The 21,268-nt window shown below is 36.9% G+C and overlaps 1 protein-coding gene across 1 annotated transcript in view; it reads left to right on the top strand.

Annotated features, from left to right (window-relative positions):
- The window catches only part of ERBB4 (erb-b2 receptor tyrosine kinase 4), a 624,218-nt gene that overhangs the window by 433,066 nt on the left and 169,884 nt on the right, over positions 1 to 21,268 (top strand). Inside the window, exons 6-7 of the mRNA XM_023731191.1 lie at positions 16,890 to 17,008; positions 20,647 to 20,788. Coding sequence (XP_023586959.1) covers positions 16,890 to 17,008; positions 20,647 to 20,788 — 261 coding nt within the window. The remainder of the gene's footprint in view (positions 1 to 16,889; positions 17,009 to 20,646; positions 20,789 to 21,268) is intronic.

Here is a 21,268-nt window from a genome sequence, read left to right as displayed (position 1 = left end):
TATAGAAATAAAGGTAGATATGGATATAACTAGCTACAGATGATAGAGACAGAAATAGACATGTTGGGAGAGTGCAAACTAGGGTCCAGTGGAGGTAGGTAATCCAAGCAATGAGATCAAAGAGTGAAAATTCCACAGTTCAAGGATTATTGACAGGACATTGAGAAGAACAGGTGAAAATATCTGGGAATGTCATCATTAGAATAATTTTATTATTATAAAATTATATTTATTGATTATTTAACAATACCCACTACAAACATTTATATAGTCCTCACTCTGTATTAGGCACTATTCCAAGTGTGATGATTTCCCTAAAACATAATCATCACATCAATCTCATGAGATAAGAACAACTGTTATTTCCATTTTATAGATGAAGAAACTGAAGCACAAAGAGGTTAAGTAATTTGCCAAACATAGCACAGCTTTTATGTAAAGACAGAACTGGAACCCTAGCAGTCTATCTTCAGAGTTGTTCCTGTAATAACCCATTGTGCTGCCTCTCACTTACTAAATTGTGCTGGTTTTGTCCTAGGAGCTTCATGGGTGTTATCTTATTTCATCCGCAAATCACAAAAGATTATTGGGAACAAGATATGAGAGACAAGATTCTGTGAGTGAGGGACTTCTGAGAAAAGTTTGAAAATTGCAGTGAAAGACTCACGTTATTTTGAAATTACTTTTGATTGTATATTTTGTGCTTTCTCGACTGTCATACCACTATGGAACTATAACAGGGAGGTCAGTGCTGTCCAGACACCCGGAAGTTGACTTTGGTTATTGCATGGTAAGACTACCAGTGATTTTTTAAATTGTGCATGTCTGCAGTTTTGTGTATTTCTCTAAAAACACATATATTTTCACATTTTTTTAAGAAAAGAAAAAACAATAAATAAATCGTCTTTATTATAAAACAAGGTTTGTTTTTTGTTTTTGATAATGCTCTCTATAAAGGACAAGGTGGGAAATTTTTACCTTCCTTGCTAACTGCATGGTAAGGATCAGCATGAATCCAGTTCTCACGTGGAAATGGATCCGGGCTTCACTTTCCCACATCTCCATCATCCTCCTCACCAGCTTTTCCTCTGACCCTAAGCACCCAGAGTTAGGTCAGACCTCATCCCTGGCCACCCTGAGCCAGGTGAAAACGCACATGTTAGAAGGACTCTGTCCTTCATCAATCAACTGTCCGTGTAGCCTTTCTCTGAACTTGCCTCCCGTAGCTAAGTCTGAGTCTTATTGCCCCTCGTAGGTTAATCAATTCTTTAGAACAACTCATAAAATTCACAGAGACTACTGTTACTTACAATTCCCAATTTATTATAACCAAAAAGCATACAAACGAAAAGTTCCATTAGGCAAGGTCTGGGAGAGGTCCCAGGACATGGCCCACATGTCTCAGGGACTTGCCACTTTTTTCCACACGTAGATGTTCTAGCCAATCCAGGAAGCCCTGGAACTTCCATAACCAAAGCTTTTAATGGCTCATTGATAGTCAATGATTGATTGAATCACTGAATGTATGTGACTGATTACATCATACCCCTGGTTGCTTCCTGAAATTATTTACCAGTTGTGGACTTTGGAGCTCCCACTATATTTGCACATGTTTAACTGTTGCCTGGCTATTTGGAAAACAAAACCCCCTTGATTGCTGGCAAATTCCAAGGGTTATTTTCAGGAATCAGATACAAAGGCAAATTGAGTTCTTTGTCCTACAGGTAATCTTCAGAGACATCCAAATTAATGTCCACATTTGTTTTTGTTAATGTCCAAATTAGATGATAATTTTGCTTAACAAAATAATACCAATACATAAAAGCATTATGTAATATCTGTAAATATATTATTGTATTTTTGTTTGAAGAGAATTCCAAATGGTGTATTTAATGTGCTGTCATTTAGGGGAATTCGAACTCCACTAACTCAAATTCCCAGTGATGTTAATGGAATAAAAAGCATGAACCTCTGGGAATAGTCAGGTTCAATAACACAACCCTGGAGGGCATGCACTGTGGCAGGCTCTGTTTTGCAATGATTTTCCATAGCCTCTGGGATCCTAAAGCTCCAGAAAAAGGAAATTTCGTCTCCAGTGGCTCTAAATTCCTGAATTTATTAAAAGGCTAATTTACTGCACAGATACAAAAGGAGCACTCAGATTGGTTTCTCTAATTTCCTATTTTGAACTTTGTCCATACAATTGAGCAGTACTTTCAAGCAGCTGTTTGCAACTCATTAGTGGATTGCAGATGACTTCAGGGGTGCCTCAGTGGTGGTTGAAACTCTGAGCTGCTAACCTAAAGGTCAGCGGTTCGAATCTACCAGGCACTTCATGAGAGAAAGATGTGATAGTCTGCCTCCATAAAGATTACAGCCCTGGAAACCCTATGAGGCAGTTCTACTATGTCCTGTAGGGTGGTTGAGTCAGAATTGACTTGATGGTAATGGGTTTTGGTTTCAGTGGACCCTTTACAACCTTAAATTTTTATTGAAATAGAATTAAAAACCAAAAACAAATCATTGCAGTCTGGCAGTACTTCTTCCAGGACAGATTTGTTTGTTCTTCTGGCAGTCCATGGTATATTCAGTATTCTTCCCCCATACCATAATTCAAAGGCATTAATTCTTCTTTGGTGTTCTTTATTCATTGTCCAGCTTATGCATGCATATGAGACGATTGAGAACATCATGGCTTGGGTCAGGTGCACCTTAGTCCTTAGAGTAACATTTTTGCTTTTTAACACTTTAAACAGATCTTTTGTAGCGCATTTGCCCAATACAATGCGTAATTTTATTTCTTTACTGCTGTTTCCATGTGCATTGATTGTGGACAGAAGTAAAAGGAAATCCTTGACAACTTCAATATTTTCTCCGTTTATTGTGATGTTGCTTATTGGGCCAGTTGTGAGGATTTTTGTTTTATGTTGAGGTATAATCCATACTGAAGGCTGTAGTCTTTGATCTTTATCAGCAAGTGCTTCAAGTCCTCTTCACTTTCAGCAAGAAACGTTGTCATCTGCATATTGCAGGTTGTTAATGAGTCTTCCTCCAATCCTGATGCCATGTGCTTCTTCATATAGTCCAGCTTCTGGATTATTTGCTCAGCATACAGATTGATTAAGTATGCTGAAAGGATACAACCTTGATGCACACCTTTCCTGACTTTAAACCACGCAGTATCCCCTTGTCCTGTTTGAATGACTGCCTCTTGGTCTATGTACAGGTTCCTCATGAGCACAATTAAGTGTTCTGGAATTCCCACTCTTTGCAATGTTATTCATAATTTGTTATAATCCACACAATCAAATGCCTTTGCATAGTCAATAAAACACAGGTAAACGTCTTTCTGGTGTTCTCTGCTTTCAGCCAGGATCCATCTGACATCAGCAATGATATCCCTTATTCCATGTCCTCTTCTGAGTACAGCTTGAATTGCTGGAAGTTCCCTGTCGATGTACTGCTGCAACCACTTTTGAATGATCTTCAGCAAAATTTTACTTGTGTGTGATATTAATGATATTGTTTGATAATTTCCACATTCTGTTGGATCACTGTTCTTTGGAATGGGTACAAATGTAGATCTCTTCCAGTTGGTTGGCCAGATAGCTGTCTTCCAGATTTCTTGGCATAGGTGAGCACTTTCAGTGCTACATCCGTTTGTGGAACATCTCAATTAGTATTCCATCAATTCTTGGAGATTTGTTTTTTGCCAGTGCTTTCAGTGCAGTTTAGACCTCTTCCTTCAGTACCATTGGTTCTTGATCATATGCTACCTCCTGAAATGGTCGAATGTTGACCAATTCTTTTTGGTACAGTGACTCTGTGTATTCCTTCCATCTTCTTTCAATGCTTCCTGCATCATTTAGTATTTTCCCTGTAAAAGCCTTCAATATTGAAACTCAAGGTTTGAATTTTTTCTTCAGTTCTTTCAGCTTGAGAATTGCTGAGTGTATTCTTCTCTGTTGGTTTTCTATCTCCAGGTCTTTGCACATTTCATTATGATACTTTACTTTGTCTTCTCGAGCCTCCTTTTGAAAACTTCTGTTCAGCTTTTTTACTTCATCATTTCTTCCTTTAGCTTTAGTTACTCAACCTTCAAGAGGACGTTTCAGAGTCTCTTCTGACATCCATTTTGGTCTTTTCCTTCTTTACTGTCTTTGTAATAACCTCTTGCATTCTTCATATATGATGTCCTTGATGTCTTTAGACAACTCATCTGGTCTTCGGTCATTAGTGTTCAATGCATCAAATCTATTCTTGAGATGGTCTCTAGATTCAGGTGGGATATACTCAAGTTCGTACTTTGGCTCTCATGGGCTTGTTCTAATTTTCTTCACTTTCAACTTGAACTTGCATATGTGCAATTGATGGTCTGTTCTGCAGTCGGCCCCCAGCCTTGTACTGACTGATGATGATATTGAGCTTTTCCATCGTCTCTTTCCACAGATGTAGTCAGTTGATTCTTGTGTGTTCCATCTGGCTTGCATAGTCAACATTTATGTTGTTGAAGAAAGGTATTTGCAATGAAGAAGTTCGTGGTCTCGCAAAATTCTATCAGGTGATCTCCAGGTTTGTTTTTATCACCAAAGCCATATTTTCCAATTACAAATTCTTTTTGTTGCCAACTTCCACATTCCAATCACCAGTAATTATCAATGCATCTTGATTGCATGTTTGATCAATTTCAGACTGCAGAAGTTGGTAAAAATCTTTAGTTTCTTCACCTTTGGCGTTAGTGGTTGGTGCATAAATTTGAATAATAGTCATATTAAGTGGTCTTCCTTATAGACATATGGATATTATCCTATCATTGACAGCATTGTACTTTAGGATAGATCTTGAAATGTTTTCTTCAAAGCCGTTCCTTTTCAATTTGTCATTCCCGGCATAGTAGACCGTATGATTGATTCAAAATGGCTACTACCAGTCCATTTCAGGTCACTAATGCCTACGATATCAATGTTTATGTGTTCCATTTCATTTTTTGATGATTTCCAATTTTCCTAGATTCATAGTTCATACATTCTGCGTTCCTTTTATTAATGGGGAAACCCTTGTGGTGTACTTGTTAAGTGCTACGGCTGCTTACCAAAAGTTCAGCAGTTTGAATCCACCAGGTGCTCCTTGGAAACTCTATGGGGCGGTTCTACTCTGTCTTATAGGGTCTCTGTGAGTCGGAATCGACTCGACCGCAGTGGGTTTGGTTTTTTAATTATTAATGGATGTTTGCAGCTGTTTCTTCTCATTTTGAGTCATGCCGCATCAGCAGATGAGAGTCCTGAAAGCTTGACTCCATCCACGTCATTAAGGTTAACTCTTCTTTGAGGAGGCAACTCTTCCCCGTCGTACTTTGAATGCCTTCCGACATCTTGTGGCACTATATCCGACAATGTTCTGCTGCTATTCATACGGTTTTCACTGGCTTATTCTTTTCAGAAGTAGACTGCCAGGTCCTTCTTCCTAGTCTGTCTTAGTCTTGAAGCTCAGCTGAAATCTGTCTACCATGGGTAACCCTGCTGGTATTTGAATACTGGTGGCATAGCTTCTAGCATCACAGCAATATGCAAGCCCCCACAGTATGATATACTGAGAGACACATGGGGGTCTGTAAAATTAGTAGGTTCTTGTCAGTTGTGGTGGGGTGGATCACTTTTATATGACCTTTCTAGCCATGGTCTTATAACTCCCACAAAAAGATTGGGTGGGACTATGCAAATAAGGTGCATTTGGCCCACCAAGGGGATTGGACAGCTTATCAATAATACAGATAATGTGCATGTCACCATTGTGGGGGTTGGGACCATGCAAATAAGATGTATGGAACTCTAATGAGGGGATTGATCAGTTTTGTCATCCTGCTAGGCTTAAAATGAGCCATTCCAGAGGAGGAAAGAGGGGATCTCACCACCACCAAGAAAGAAGAGGTAGGAGTGGAGCATGTCCTTTGGACCTGGAATCTCTACTCTGAGGACCTTCTAGACTCAGGAGACAGAGAGAGAGAGTGCTGTAACACCAGAGATGGCAAAGGATGGTGAGAAGCAGTGGTAGAGAAATGGTGGCAACAGAGGTAGTAGAACCAGGAGACCAGCAGGAAACAGTGCTGTGGGCTTCCTGGCCCATGATGCAAGAGAGCTGAGTGCCTTCAGACAGCAGGCTTCCTGGCAGAGGTGGGTGCCTCCAGGCCCTTGGTAGAGCTAGGCTTGCCAAACCACAGAGCAAGATTGCTGAGCACCTTTGGGCCAAGGCTTACTGGCAGAACGGGGTGCCTCTGGGCACTTGTCAGTGGAGCTAAAGAGCTTTGTAGCATTTGCCTGAGCAGGGCAGAGGCCAGGCTGGCCCAAGAGATCCAAGAGGCCTGAGGGGCCAAGGGGTCAAGGGGCCAAAGGCTAAGAGGCCAAGGGCCAGGGAGAGGCCTGCCTGTGGCCAAGGTCAAGAAGCTGTCCTCAACAAGAACTGTACCCTGAGTCATTCCTGATCCTGAATTGCAACCTGTTACTTCCTTAATAAACCTCATAATTGTGAGTATTGTCTGTGAGTTCATGTGGCCATTGCAGTGAATTATCAGACCAAGCAGAGAGGTAGAGGGTGTCATTGGAGGGATGGCTGGTGTCAGAATCTTCAAAAAGTTTGGAGCTAGGAGGTATGTATGACCTCTGCTTCATAGGAATTGGCCTTGGACTGTTGATCTTGATTCTCCTTCCACCTTGTGAAGTTAGAGGCAGTCAGATGCCCCTGCTATGCCATTTTTATATCAGTGATATAAAAAGAGCCCTGGTGGAGCAGTAGTTCAGCACTTGGCTGCTAACAGAAAGTTCAGTGGTTCAAACCCACCAGCCACTCCGTGGGAGAATGATGTGGCAGTCTCTGTAAAGATTTACCACCTTGGAAATCCTATGGGGTGGTTCTGTTCTGTCTATATGATTGCTATGAGTCATACTCAATGGTAGTGGGTTTGATTTTGTTTCATCTGGAATCAGTGATAATAACGAGCACTTGGCTTCCTCTGAAAAATCCCCGCATTTTTATTCTTCTCTAAGCCTGTGTCCCATAAGTGATTTGTGACTGGCTGCTAAGTAAAGGTCAAATTCTAAGTTTGAAGTTGGAGCCATTAAATCAATGGTGGAAATAGAAACTGAGACAGAGAATATGAGAGGAGAATAATGTTGTAACAGGTGATTGAGTTTAGTTTTGGGCTTTATGAGTCTAGGGTATTGCTAATTCATCCAAGTGGAACTGAAAAATGATTAAATCAGTTATTGATTAGAAATTCAGGTGAGCTGTTCAGAGATATTGGGGAGAAGGGCTGGAAATAGATACATGAAATATTTCAGAACAGATGTTTTGCACACAACTCTTGCAAAATGCTTGACTCTGAGAGGAATGCAGAGCATGAGATAAAGTGAAGATTTTTTAAAAAGTTATTTTTAAGATGAGAGTCTTGAGAATTTTATGGGCTGTGAAGAAAAGGCCAGTAAAGAGAGAGGTTGATTATATATTTATGATACAAAAATTTGGATTTTTCATGGGGTCCTAGAGCTCGGGAATAGCCTAGAAGAGGAAAGAGAACATCCCTTCATCTGACATAGAAACAAGTGTATGAGTGTGGATTTGGATGGGGAAAAAAAAAGAAAAACAACTTTTTTTTTTTTTTTTTTTGAGGGGAGGACATCAGAAAAGAGCACATTGTTTACCTGAGGATAGCTACCTTTTAGTTTTCTAATGCTGTTAAATGCAATATTTCTCTTTGTATTTCTGTATCATTGCTGACAAGTGTATTTTAATTCCCCGGGTTGACTGTTAGGCATGGGCTCTGCTGTTATGCTAAGAATGTGGAAACTCACTGAAATTCCCTGAAGGGCTAGTGCTAGCTCTTAGAGATGTATGCATATTATTTTGGATTTGGTTGTAGGCAAATCAGTTTATTTAGGTTTCAGTTTCATCATCAATAAAACGAGCAGTTTAGGCACGATGGTATTTGTTCATTCAAGAAATACTTATTAATCACTTACCTGATTTGATGCCTTTTCTTTATCATTTTAATATTCTGATTATTTTAATCACAAAACTGGCGCTTTTTGCCAATCGGAGAAGGAAACTCATCCAGGTGTAGAGTGAATGAGAGAGCTAGATTATTCTCCACCACAAATGTTTTGAATAAGGAACTAGAGTAAGCAAGAGAGGTGTTTTTTGGGTTTTTTTGCTTTTTTCATCAAAGATGGGTGTAGAGATGTATGATCTACTATATGCAAGGTAGTTTTGAAAAGTTGAATGCCAGCTTCTCCACATGTCTACGTTTGTGTGCTGCCCATGATATGTTGATTCTAATTTTCTTTTACTACTTTATCTCCAGCATATCATTTATTGGTGAACTGTCCGGGTGCAGCTTCAAGCCCGATATAAAAATACATATTTAAAACATTCTGTTTAGTTTCCTGTGTAGATTCATACTCTTTATTAAAATCTTGAAACTTGTGTCTGTAGTTCTGTGAGGAACATGCAAAATAGCTTATGCTCAATCTCAGATGTACTTTTATAGCTAATGTAATAGGATAATATTTGGCTTTGTGAGTGAGTGTGTGTGTATTTTGAGTCCTGACTCACAAACTTTGGTGATGTTAATAGTCTATTAATAAGGCAGAATTTCCCTGGTGTCCAGCAGTGTAGTTTCAAATCAGCTTTAAGGTCCTTCAGTGAATCGTTGAGCATGGCTTTATATAATAGGTTGAGTAAAATTTCATTATATAAATGAGTAAAGCAGCTGGTGATGAAGATTAGATTAGACAAGATGCCTTTCTTATTTGACACAACTAACAACATTATCATGTCATAGCCCATGGGTCACCAGGGATTTATCTGGGACAAGGGTCAAATCTGATTAGTAGCTGCCAAAATCTGGGCATCCTTTTCTTCTCTCTCTCTCTTTTTTTAATATTTGTAATGGTTTTAGAGATAATATACCTAGCAAATTAGGTTCTCATTTGACAATTTCTACACATATTATTCAGTGACATTGGTAACACTTTTCACAATGTGTCAGCATTCTCATTATTTCCATTCTGGTTGTTTTGTTTCCATTAATCTAGCTTCTTTGTTCCCCCTTACCTTCTCATCTTTGGTCTAGGGTAAAATGTTAACTGTTAGGTCTCATTTAGATGATGGTTTAGAGGTAAACACAGTACTCCAGGGTGATAGGATTCATTTTACCACCCAGTGTCTTTTGGCCGATAGGTGACCTTGGGAGTGGTTTGAGTTCCAAGTTTACAGGGTCTCCCAAGGTGATAGTTTCGGGTGCTCCTCTAGTGTCTAGTGGTCCAGTAAGTTGGGCCTTCTTTTAGGAATTTGAATTTTGTTCTATTTTTTTTACCCATTCTATCCAGGACCATCTATTGTGTCCCTGGTCGGAATGGTCGGTAGTGGTAGCCAGGCACCATCTACTTCTTCTGATCTCAAGGTAGGTAAGGCTGTGGTTTGTGTAGACTCTTAGTCCTGTAGACCAGTTTCTTCTTTGAGTCTTTGGTTTCCTTCTTTCTCTTTTGCTCCATACTCATAAAAACCAATAGTTGTATGGCTGCTTGCAAGCTCTTAAGAACACTACTTACCAAACTAGAATGTAGAACATTATCTTTATGAGCTATGTTATGTCAGTTGACTGAGTTGGCCCCCAAAATGGGCATACATTTATTAACTGACTCTGAAGTCAATTTCAGTCAGTGCTGTGTAGATATTTGCTATATTTCTCAGGTGAACTGTAGAAATGTTATTGCAGTTAGGATTAAACAATTATATTACCAGTAGGAGTATATAACTCAAGGCATGGCCTAGTCAATTCATTTGGAGTGGCTGTCACCAGACTGGAAACCTTGGTGACGTAGTGGTTAAGAGCTACGGCTGCTAACCAAAAGGTCAGCAGTTCGAATCCAGCAGGTGCTCCTTGGAAGCCCTGTGAGGCAATTCTACCCTGTCCTATAGAGTCACTATTAGTCAGTATCACCAGACTAATTAGGGATTAGGAATAAAAAATAATCAGTGATTTTTTTTTTTCTGTGTTGTGAAAATGGCAGGGGTTCGCACGGATTAATTTGGGTTCATTCAGCTGGTTCGTTTGCGTTTCCACTCCAGATATACTGAATCAGAATCTACATTTTAGCAAGATCCCCAGGTGATTCTTATTTATAACTTCCTGGGAACTTGTTAGAAATGCAAATTCTCAGCAGGGGTTTGAACCTGAATGAACCAGTTGGAAACCCTGGAAAATGGGTATGATTGTGCTGTCTTTGGAAAGTCCTCATAATTTATCATAATTCCACTTTGCTAGGTTCATTTATTAAAAATAGATAAATAAATACCTTCTCTGAGAGGCTTTTTTTCAATGTCTCCAAGTGCATAACTCCTTTCCTGTCCCAAACATTTTTGGCTTAACTAGTTTGTGATCCAGGGTGAGATAGGAAATGTCATTCCTGTTAAAGATTTAGCTCTCTACCTCTGCCTGTCCATCTAAGTAAGTGTTTACCCCTCATGGAGAAACTCTTCATTAGGAAGAAGAGAGTGTCTTAGACCAACGGTTTCAAAATGTTGGTTTAACAAAGACCACTTTTGAAAAACTTGATGCTCCCACTAAGAAAATGAATCTTTCCCCAGATTCATTGATTCAGAATGTAGGAACAAGGCTAGGCATATGTATTTTAAGTCTTCCCATGTGATTCTTAGAAGCTACCAGGCACTGGTCACACAGATGTGTCCAATGATGATCCTTTAGAGAATGAATAGCAGCGTATTCCTTGATGTTAATTTTGTTTACCCTGATTTTCTACACGTTTCAACTTGTTCTGTAAGTGAAAGATGCGTATTTTTGGATGTTGTGTAAACTTTGTTTCACTGAATGCATGTCCTGTTGAGAGCAGCTTTCTAAAAGCATGTTACACAAACCAAAGAGTTCATTTTTTTAGTCACAACTTCACCATTCACAGAAATAAATATTGTATCACAGAGTGAGAGGGTAACCTAGAGAGCATTTTATCACGCCCCTGTCTTTAATTAAGTGAATGTCTAAAACATCTAGGAGAGATTTTCTTTAAAATACTGACAAATAAGCCCATTCAGTAGCTCATTACAGTGTTATCACTCTAATAGTCAATAAATTCTTCCTCACCTCCAACCAAAATCACCTCTTCTTTAACCTAAGCATTTTTATTCTTCTTCAAACCTCCAAGTACCTGAGTAACTGAAAATGCTGAACATCAAAACCATCCCATTAAAGTACTATCTATTTAATGGACATGATATGTTTTGTGGACACATTTTATCCAAATTCTGTCAATAAAATTAGAAATAATATAGGCAGCATGGAAGTGCAGGCCATTGAATACTAATTGAAATAAAATAAAATATGGTTAAAAATGTGCTCAGCAGTGGAATTGCACAGAGGGCTCTTAGGTGAGAAAAGAGAGCAGTTTTTTGATGGTCTCTTATTTATCTGGAATTTTTGCCTTAAGAGTCAGCTAAGAAATTTTGGTCTTTTTTTGTTTTTTCCCCCAAATCTTCCTACCTGCTTGACATCGATTTTTCTTTGTACGATTTCCCAATTAGTGATAGATGGTTTAACAACACAAATAGGAAATTAAAGCAACAGGTCAGGGTTATTAACTCTCAGAAGAGAATAATTGATCAATCAATCAAATGGTGTAAGTGACTTAGAGGTTCTTTTTCCCTTTTGATTGGATAAAGTAATGGTTCTCAGTTCTAGACTGCACATTGGAATCACCTGGCAAACTTATTAATACTATCAAAGCTCCTAGAACATTGCCAGAGATCTTTATTTAATAGGAATTAGGCAGTCCACAGGCATTATTACTGTCTTTTAAACACTGTGTATCTTGTTACTCAAAACATGGTCTGTGGACCAACAGAAGGTGGAATTCATTACCTATGGGCTTATTACAGTGAACATCTCGGGCGCCACTGCTAGCTACTGAATCAATATCTTCATTTACACACGATTCCCATATTAAAGTTGGGAAGGTGCCATTAGATAATCTAATATACAGGTTGGGTCAGAACCACTGGGCAGAGCAATTGAAGAGAATCAAAAGGCACTGAGGGAAGGAAGATGGAGGAGATAGTGCGGTGAAAGAGACAGGGAGGAGGGACGGGACAGAGAGTAAAAACAAATACACTTACAAACACTTTGCCTAAATTTACCTTTTTAAGTATTTTTTAAAGGGTAGAATCTTTTTTTAAGGAGCCTTGGTGATGCAATAGGAGCCTTGGTGTCACAGTGGTTAAAACGCTTGGCTGCGAACCAAAAGTTCCAGGGCTAGAGCCCAACAGCCCCCTCATAAGGAGAAAGATGTGGTAGTCTGCTTCCGTAAAGATTACAGCATTGTGGCAGTTCTACTCTGTCCTATAAGGTTCCTGTGAGTTGAAAGTACCTTGATGGTAGTGGGTTTGGGTTTGGGTTTGATGATGCAATAGATAAGCACTTGGTTGATAAATGAAAGGTCAGTGGTTTCAACTCACCAGCCACTCATGGGAGAAAGGACCTGGCAGTCTGCTTCCACAAGATTACAGCATAGGAAACCCTATGGTGCAGTTCTACACTGTCCTATAGGCTGCTGTGAGTTGGAATCGACTTGACAGCACACAACCACAGAATCTTTTTGTCTTGTTACTGTGGTATCAGTGCTCTGTTTCGCCTCACTGATAGATGTTCATCTCTTTTGTAACTCGTAGGAAGCAGTAATAAATATTTGATTACTAAATTGCCAAATGTCTTCAAGTAAAAAAAAAAAAAAAAAAGAAATTTGCTCAGAGGGAGTAGCTGAAGTATAATTATCAGCTATTGTTACGTTTAAAGGTGTAATTTAGCCATTGTTTTAATTAGTGAGATACTGATATGATAAAGCTACTTACAAATACCTTATTTTTTTATTTTTATTTTTGAGAGGTAAATATTCTCTTAGCAGTATCCCTTTATTATGAAATGTTTAGTTCCTTAAGCTTTGGCCATTCATTTCTCTTGGATATTTTTAATGAATCCCTATTCCCAATTTCACGATTACTGACCCTATATAACAAGCATTCTAACTTACGAGGTTTTACCTTTTATATTAAACAATCACAGTCAGTGGTGTACTTCCAATGAATAAGCTAGTTAAAATTCAAGCCAAATATTTTAATGCACCCAATGAAGCAATTTAGAGAGGATACTAAGTACAGGAAAAACATTCTAATGAAATAATATTCAAGCAAGGATGGAAATTAATAAAACCAAGGCAATTACAAGTTAATGTTCTTATGCAGGCTAAATGAGTTATCTCATTGATTCCAGGAATTGTTTTTTGTTTTGTGTCTCCATCATGATAAAATATGAGTAGAGTTTGATGTGTTTAATTCATATTAAGTAAATAATGCTTATTAATTAACAAATGGCATTAAATATATTTACTTGACGCTGCTCTTCCTTTACATGCAGCCCTTATATGTGCAGAGGGAATGTTTTACTTCTAAAAAAGAGTCTCATATAACAATGTGAAGAAATGTTAGCTCTGTCACCTCGCTGGTTAGAGTAAGCTTTTTGTTTTTTGTTCTTTTTTGCTGACTTATATTGTTATCCTTCAGGCAAACACTTACAATATGTTTCATGCTTACTGAACTTTGAAGTGGAATTAGACATGTGAAAATCTTCATAGTGAGAAGTGCTGTTTTAAAAGTTGAATGTATCATACATAATTTTTTTAACTGAATATAGGCTGCTTCTGAGACAAATCTCACAATTCCCTTATAACATCTTGAATTAAATAATTTTTTCTGCATATACCTAATTAATTTATTTAAATGCTGTTATGTTTTAGGTGAAAGTTTACAGCACAAATTAGTTTCTCATTCAAAAATTTATACACAAATTGTTTTGTGACATTGGTTACAACTGAATTAAATATTTTTCAAGAATTTGCATTTGGATAATGACTTGGAGGGCTGTGTCTTTGCATGTTCCTGAAATGGAGCAAAATATCTGAGGTCAGAGTGTCCTGAAAAAAATAAAAGATATGTAAGCACATTATGGAGGAAGCTGCTGTTTTGAAAAATTTGACATTGATTCAATGTGTATTATTAAATAATTTAGAATACATATTTTAAGCCTTTCACAGTATAATAATTGTTATTAAATCTAGGATTGTACTGTGTTAAATTATACTTGTATATTGTTTCCATAGTTAATAAATGAGTGTACCCTCATTTCTTAAAATGAACATTTAATAAAGAATTTAAAAATAAATTCAGGATTATCTTTTCTTTATGAGTATTTTCTACATGAATCTCCTCATTTACCAAGAATGACCAAAGTATTTAAATAAAGGGAAACTGAAACATTTACTGTAATTACTTTAAATCAGCATAGAATTAAAAATAGAAATTAATGCTTCAACATGTGTCTAAGATTAAAATATGATGTTACTTACAGGGTATGATTGCTAACTCATATCGACGCTATTGTTTTCTAGCTGAACAGTGCCTGTCAACTAGAAGCAAATTAGTAAACTTTCCATTTATTTTTAATCTAGCTATTTATTTAACATATGTCTGCTATTTTAATTAGCAACGTTTGACATATCAAAAGAGCTTTGTTGAATCTGGAAGAGACAAATTTTGAATCTATTCTTTACAGAAATGTCTATTAAAATGTTTCCTTTATATAGTATGAATTACTAATAAGGACATCTAAATAAATACAACCCTTGGTTAAAGATAGGAACATCAATATAAGCACAGTATATGAATATGAAGCGCTAATGAGTAGATACTATTTCTTTGGGCAAATATCAGATATACGTATATATGACATATGAATATAAATAAATATATGAATGCCAGGTACAGTGTCCTCTAGATAATGGAATACACCAGTGAACAAAATAAATGTAATAAAGGATCTTAGAAGTTTCTTAGATGTGTCTTACAAGTTGCGACGTATCTTACAAAATGATCCTGTGCAACATCTAAATAAATAAATAAATGTATACATACATACATAAAGCAGAGTGAGACAGTGCATGAGGACTGAGTTGTTTGGGAAGGATTCAGTATTAAATAAGGGTGAACTCTACTGAGAAGATGAAATTTGAAGAAAGACTTGAAGAAAGTAAGGGGGTATGCCAAGCTTATTTATTGTGTAGAATTTTATACTAGAATACTACTTCTGTCACGCAGGACGTGCCAGGGTGTAGAGATCACTTCCCAGTAGCTGAGGGCAAAGACCAGACCACTCTTTGGGTAAGATTAATTCTTAATACACACTGGGGCTTTTATTAATTGAGTTAAAGGAATAAAGAAGAGGAAGATACTTGGTGTTGGGAATGAGAAAAGTATATTCCATTTTGAACACGTTGTTGTTAGTCGCCATCAAGTCCACTTTGGCTCTTGGCAACTCCACATACAACAGATCAAAATGTTGCCCAGTCCTGCACCATCTTCATGATCATTGATGTGCCAGAGTCCATTGTTGTGGCCGATCTCTTTTTGAGCGCCTTCCAACCTAGGGACTCATCTTCCAGCACTATACTGGACGTGTTCTGTTGTAATCCACTGGGTTTTCATTGGCTAATTTTCAGATCTCCAAGCCTTTCCTCCTAGTCTGTCGTAGTCTGGAAGCTCTGCTGAAACCTGTTCACTCTGGGTGACCTTGCTGGTATTTGAAATACCAGTGGCATAGATTCTAGCATCATAGTGAAATGCAAGCCACCACAGTTCAACACAGTTGTACACATTAGGAAATCTAAATAGGGACTTGTGTAGATAAATGGAAATACATGCTGCAGTTCAATAGAGAATTCAGATCTGAAAGTCTTCTACTTGTAGGTATCATGTGAAGTCAGGGATGAATCATTTCACACAGGAGAAGGCCAATAGCCCCTTCAAAAAATACCAAGAGCAACTCTCGGGAAATACTAATGTTTAAGGGGGCGGAGTCTTGATATAGTATCACTGAAGAAAGCTTAGCAGAATTATCAATGAGGTGAGAAGAGGCAAGGTTGAAGTTTAAACGCAGAAGCCAAGAGGTGAAATGCAACCTGTATTCTGTAAAATTAATTTGTCTAAGTACTTTAAAATTCTTTCTTTGTAATAAGTGAGTTTAACAGAGTTTTGTCCTTTGATACAGTAGTTTTGACGCCTAACCTGTAGCACTGCTTTCACTATAGTATACCTTGATATGCTGCTGTCAGTTTGGATAGAAGGATGCTATAAGAAAAGACAAATGGAATGTTTTATTGTGTTTTCTGTGAATGTTTTCTTTTTTTAATTGAAGATATTTAGTTCCATGCGTGGTTCCCTCATTTTGAGGAGCCTTGGTAGAAATTTCACAGAAATCTCAGCATTAGGAACAGTTGTGCGACTGCTGATCAGTTATCAGTTTTTTATATAATATGAATTATGTTGTACATAGTGTAAAATATGTAAAAGTTTGTTTCCCTGTTTGCATTGAGTGCTAGGTGTCTTAGATCCGAATTTGGGAGCATCTACAATAGGACCTTACTGTGTGAATTGCATGAATTCACTTCACTGCTGACTCCATTTTTTCCAACTTGCCAAAATACCTTGTTCAGCTGTGTCAAATTTGATTTCTTTGGATAAATTGTATGATTTTTGTAAAGCACTACATACTTGCTGGAACAAGAAAGAATATAAAAATACTATATCAATTTTGAAGGTTTTATATATTAATTTTAATCTAGTTGTAGGCTTCACTCCACAAATGTTTACTGAATTGTCAACTGTGAGATGAGTCAGTTGTTACTCCGGAACTCTGCTTTTCTCAGCTACTCCATAAAATCTGAGAAATTTCTCTTGTCGACTGACTTTGATCAAGGCTTCATCTCTGTTTTCTGCAGTGACGAGGACAGTGTGTGCAGAACAATGTGATGGCAGGTGCTATGGACCCTACGTCAGTGACTGTTGCCATCGAGAATGTGCTGGAGGCTGCTCAGGACCTAAGGACACTGACTGCTTTGTACGTCTGGTGTTCTCCCTTTCACTCTCTTCCTCTCCCAACCCTCCCAGTCTGACACAGGCACACTGAATTCTTAAACATCTTACTACAATCATTTTAAGTTTAGCCATCTCAGGCTTAACAAAGATGCTCTGCCTTCAGAGACATCATTTCCTCCCTGAGTTGGCTATTGATTAATTGTTCTGTTCTAGTAAATGAATTGTGTCTTTTTGATATATTTTATATTACAAGTGAGATTTATTTGAGAACCTGAAGGAAAACATACTTAAATATCTTTTTAAACTATAATAGCATACTTTCCAAAATTTGCAATGACTGCCTGTTTATGTTGTTGCATTGTTGAGTCCTCTAGGTGGGAGCACTTCCATTTTATTTCTTGAATATACATTTCAAGATTATAGCAGATAAATTTATGAATTTAAGTATTTTTCCAGTTTATATTGTTTACAAGCTTATATTACTTATTAAAAATTAGTAAGATTTACAAATGCACATTTAAAGCAATATATATGCTGATCTGTGTGATTTTTATTTTAGAACTGGATGCTTTTACTTCCTTAAAGTTAGCATTTATAGCTTGTTGGGGACACATTTAAGTTACATTGTGATATTCCTGTTATAGTTATTTTTCCCCTTTTGAATACATACAAGCAATTCTGTGAGCCGTAGTTAACCAAGTTTTGTACATATAGACCATTAGTTTAATTTTAAGCTAGGAATGCTAAGAATAATAAATTGTTTTTATTGTTAAAAGTAAACACAGGAATTTATTTTCATTATTCCTCTTCTCAAATATCTAGTGAATACACATACATATTTAGAATTGAGCTTTAAAAAAAATGGCAATTAATTCCTGAAACAAGCAAAATATAAATTATAGCTATTATATATAGATAGTAATTTTGTAATTATTAATGCCATAAGATACCTAATTTGTCTAAATTCCATAGTGCAACAAAAATATGTGTTGTAGAAGAGAGTAGGAAAAAGGAAGAAAAGAAAACCAAAAAGTTAAAAATTTAAGGAAGATATTCAGCACGTCTTGAACTAGAACCCTACCCTTGTCTATCACCAGGCATGAGATGGAAGCTTGGTTCTGAGGAATACAGAACACTGCAGGTGATGTGTTAGCAATTCCAAACCAAGAACGGCAGTGTTGTTGTTGTTGTTAGGTGCTGTCCAGTTGGCTCTGACTTATAACAATCCTGTGTAGAACAGAATGAAACATGGCCCAATCCTGTGCCATCCTCATAATCCTTGTTATGCTTGATCCCATTATTGCAGCCACTGTGTCATTCCATCTCAAGGGTCTTCCTCTCTTCTGCTGATCCTCTGTTTTACCAAGCATGATGTCGTTCTCCAGGGACTGGTCCCTTCCTGATAACACGTTCAAAGTACATGAGATGTAATCACTTCCAAGGAACATTCTGACTGTTCTTCTTCCAAGACAGATTTGTTCGTTCTTCTGGGAGTCCATGGTATATTCAATATTCTTCTCCAACACCATAATTCAAAGACATCCATTCTTCTTCGATCTTCCTTATTCATTTTCCAGCTTTTGCATGCATATGAGGCGATTGAAAATACCATGGCTTGGGGCAGGCTCACCTAGTCTTCAAGTGACATTTTTGCTTTTTAACACTTTAAAGGGCTCTTCTGCAAATTTTCCCAAAGCAATGCATCATTTGATTTCTTGACTGCTAGCTCCATGGATGTTGATTGTAGATCTAAGTAAAATGAAATCCTTGACAACTTCAATCTTTTCTCCATTTATCATGATGTTGATTATTGATCCAGTTGTGAGGATTTTTGTTTTCTTTATGTTAAGGTGTAATCCATACTGAAGACTGTAGTCTTTGATCTTCATCAGTAAGTGCTTCAAGTCCTCTTAACTTCCAGCAAGCAAGGTTATGTCATTTGCATATGACACGTTGTTAATGAGTCTTCCTCCAAACCTGATGCCGTGTTCTTCTTCATATAGTCCAGCTACAACAATAAATGCCAAAATAATAAAAACATTCACTTAGAAGTTTTCCCTATATTTTCATTGTCATGATAAGCACAGTGCCAGGTGAATTTCAAAATTCTCATTACTTTTAGGCAATGGTCCAGTGATTCCACTTTGGCATTTGGAACAGAATGTTCAGAAATGCCAGCCCAAGGCCTTGGTTGAAGTTACATTGTTTTTGTATGCTGTCTGGAAGGTAAATTTGTTTTATTCCTCCAGCTTAAGTTCCTTTGTTCCCAAGAAATCTGTGCACAATGCTGCATATACTATGTTAGGAAAGCAATTATAAAGACGCATGAAGTTTTATAGCCATAAAATAAAATTCACTGAGTTTTCTAGATTGCTTTTTAACAGATTCTTCCTGGAAAGTGTCATCTTAGTGAATAAGGTATCATCAGTGAGCCTTGTTCTGATTATGCTTCTAGTAGACCATCATCAAGGAATTGTCATGTTTGTGATAAAGTACTTGCTAAAACAATTGATGAAGCAAATGTTTTGAAGAAACAGAATAAATTAATGCTTATTAATAACCATACATACAATTTATGATGAAATGTAAAAGATTGTTTGAGTTCACATTAGCTTGCCTTCCAAGATCTAAATTATTCCTATGAAAGTTTAATTTTTTTAATTTGGAGAATTAGTTGCTCTACCATTTTGTTAATTGCATGTTTCCGTATATATATATATATATATATATATATATATATGTTGCTATATATATATATATATATATATATTGCTCAAGCATTTTGTTGATTGCATGTTTCCATATACATATATATATATATATATATATTTATATGAAGTACCTAACTCTCAGATAGTAAATTTGTTTTTAATTTTTCTAAAACACACTTGAAAAGTTTAATAGATTGAAGTCTCAATACAAATATATGTCAGTGGAAATGAATTGTCTTCCTTGAACTTGGTGGCTATTACTAAATGGTATGGCAATATGAAAAAGACCATCCAAGGAATGGAATATTATTTAACGACTGGTTAACTGCAGCTATCTCTTTACATTTTTGTATTACACACACTACATTACCCATGACTAGTCACCTGCCAAAGCCCTTTCTTTAAGTTTAAATGTCCATCACAGTGTTTGCTTATTATACAGAAGTGACGACTATGTTTAACATATCACTTAAGGCACTCAAGTCTGCAAATGCCACTTCAAAGAAAAGTCTAGCCTATAAAGTTGAGGGTTTTGTTGTCAGTGCCAAACTCAAAGACTAAACATAAATGCTTTGAATAGATGTGAGCCTAAGTAATTTTTCACAATTAGCTAACTTTAATAATTTAAACCAACCCTCAGTTTAGAAATTAGTGGATAGATAGATACTAAATAATTTCAACACCAGTAACCATAGATGGTACATATATTTACTGACATTTGAAAAAAAAATTGTAAAATTTTTGAAGTCCAAATTTGTAGTTAAAAAATAAACACAACTGACCTTGAAATTATAGAATTTTATAGTAAATCTGAAGGTGATATATACTAAGATGAAAGGACCGTCCCAGTAAAGAACACATCCTTCTCACAAAACTGTTGCAGCAGTGTTCCTTTAGCAAGTGTTATGAAGATTGTTTTAAAATGAAAATAATATTTGCTGTTTTGCAGGCCTGCATGAATTTCAATGATAGTGGAGCATGTGTTACTCAGTGTCCCCAGACTTTTGTCTACAATCCAACCACCTTTCAACTGGAGCACAATTTCAATGCTAAGTACACATATGGAGCATTCTGTGTCAAGAAATGCCCACGTAAGTAACAAAATAGCAATGGCTAAATAAATTAGATCATTATTTAAAAACAGGAAATTCATGTAAATTCATTTTACTTTGAAATTTGTAACAGTATTGTGAATTACTTTGGATATGGATACTATCCATCCTATTTCACAGATAAGGAAATTAAAACAAAAAATTAAAGTGATTGGCCCAAATTTCACAGCAAAGCAATGGCATGTCTGAGGTTAGACTGCAGTGCTGTTAACTTCTGAACTCATTATTTTTCACTATACCTTGATTTTTTTGACGATTGTGAAGGTTAAGATTGTCAACTTGACTGGGCCATGATTGTCGGTATTTTAATGTGATCACTCCCATGATTGAATATACTGTGAGTAGCCAGTCAGATGAAAGGGAGTCTCCTTGGGGGTGTGGCCCATATCTGAATATAAGCAGACGTTCTGGCTTTTTGCTCACTCTGGATCCTGTGGCTGCCTTCTGTCATCTCATCTC

The sequence above is a fragment of the Trichechus manatus genome, unplaced genomic scaffold, assembly GCF_000243295.1.
Source record: "Trichechus manatus latirostris isolate Lorelei unplaced genomic scaffold, TriManLat1.0 scaffold00041, whole genome shotgun sequence".
Classification (NCBI taxonomy): domain Eukaryota; kingdom Metazoa; phylum Chordata; class Mammalia; order Sirenia; family Trichechidae; genus Trichechus; species Trichechus manatus.
This window is presented reverse-complemented; position numbering and strand designations above follow the sequence as displayed.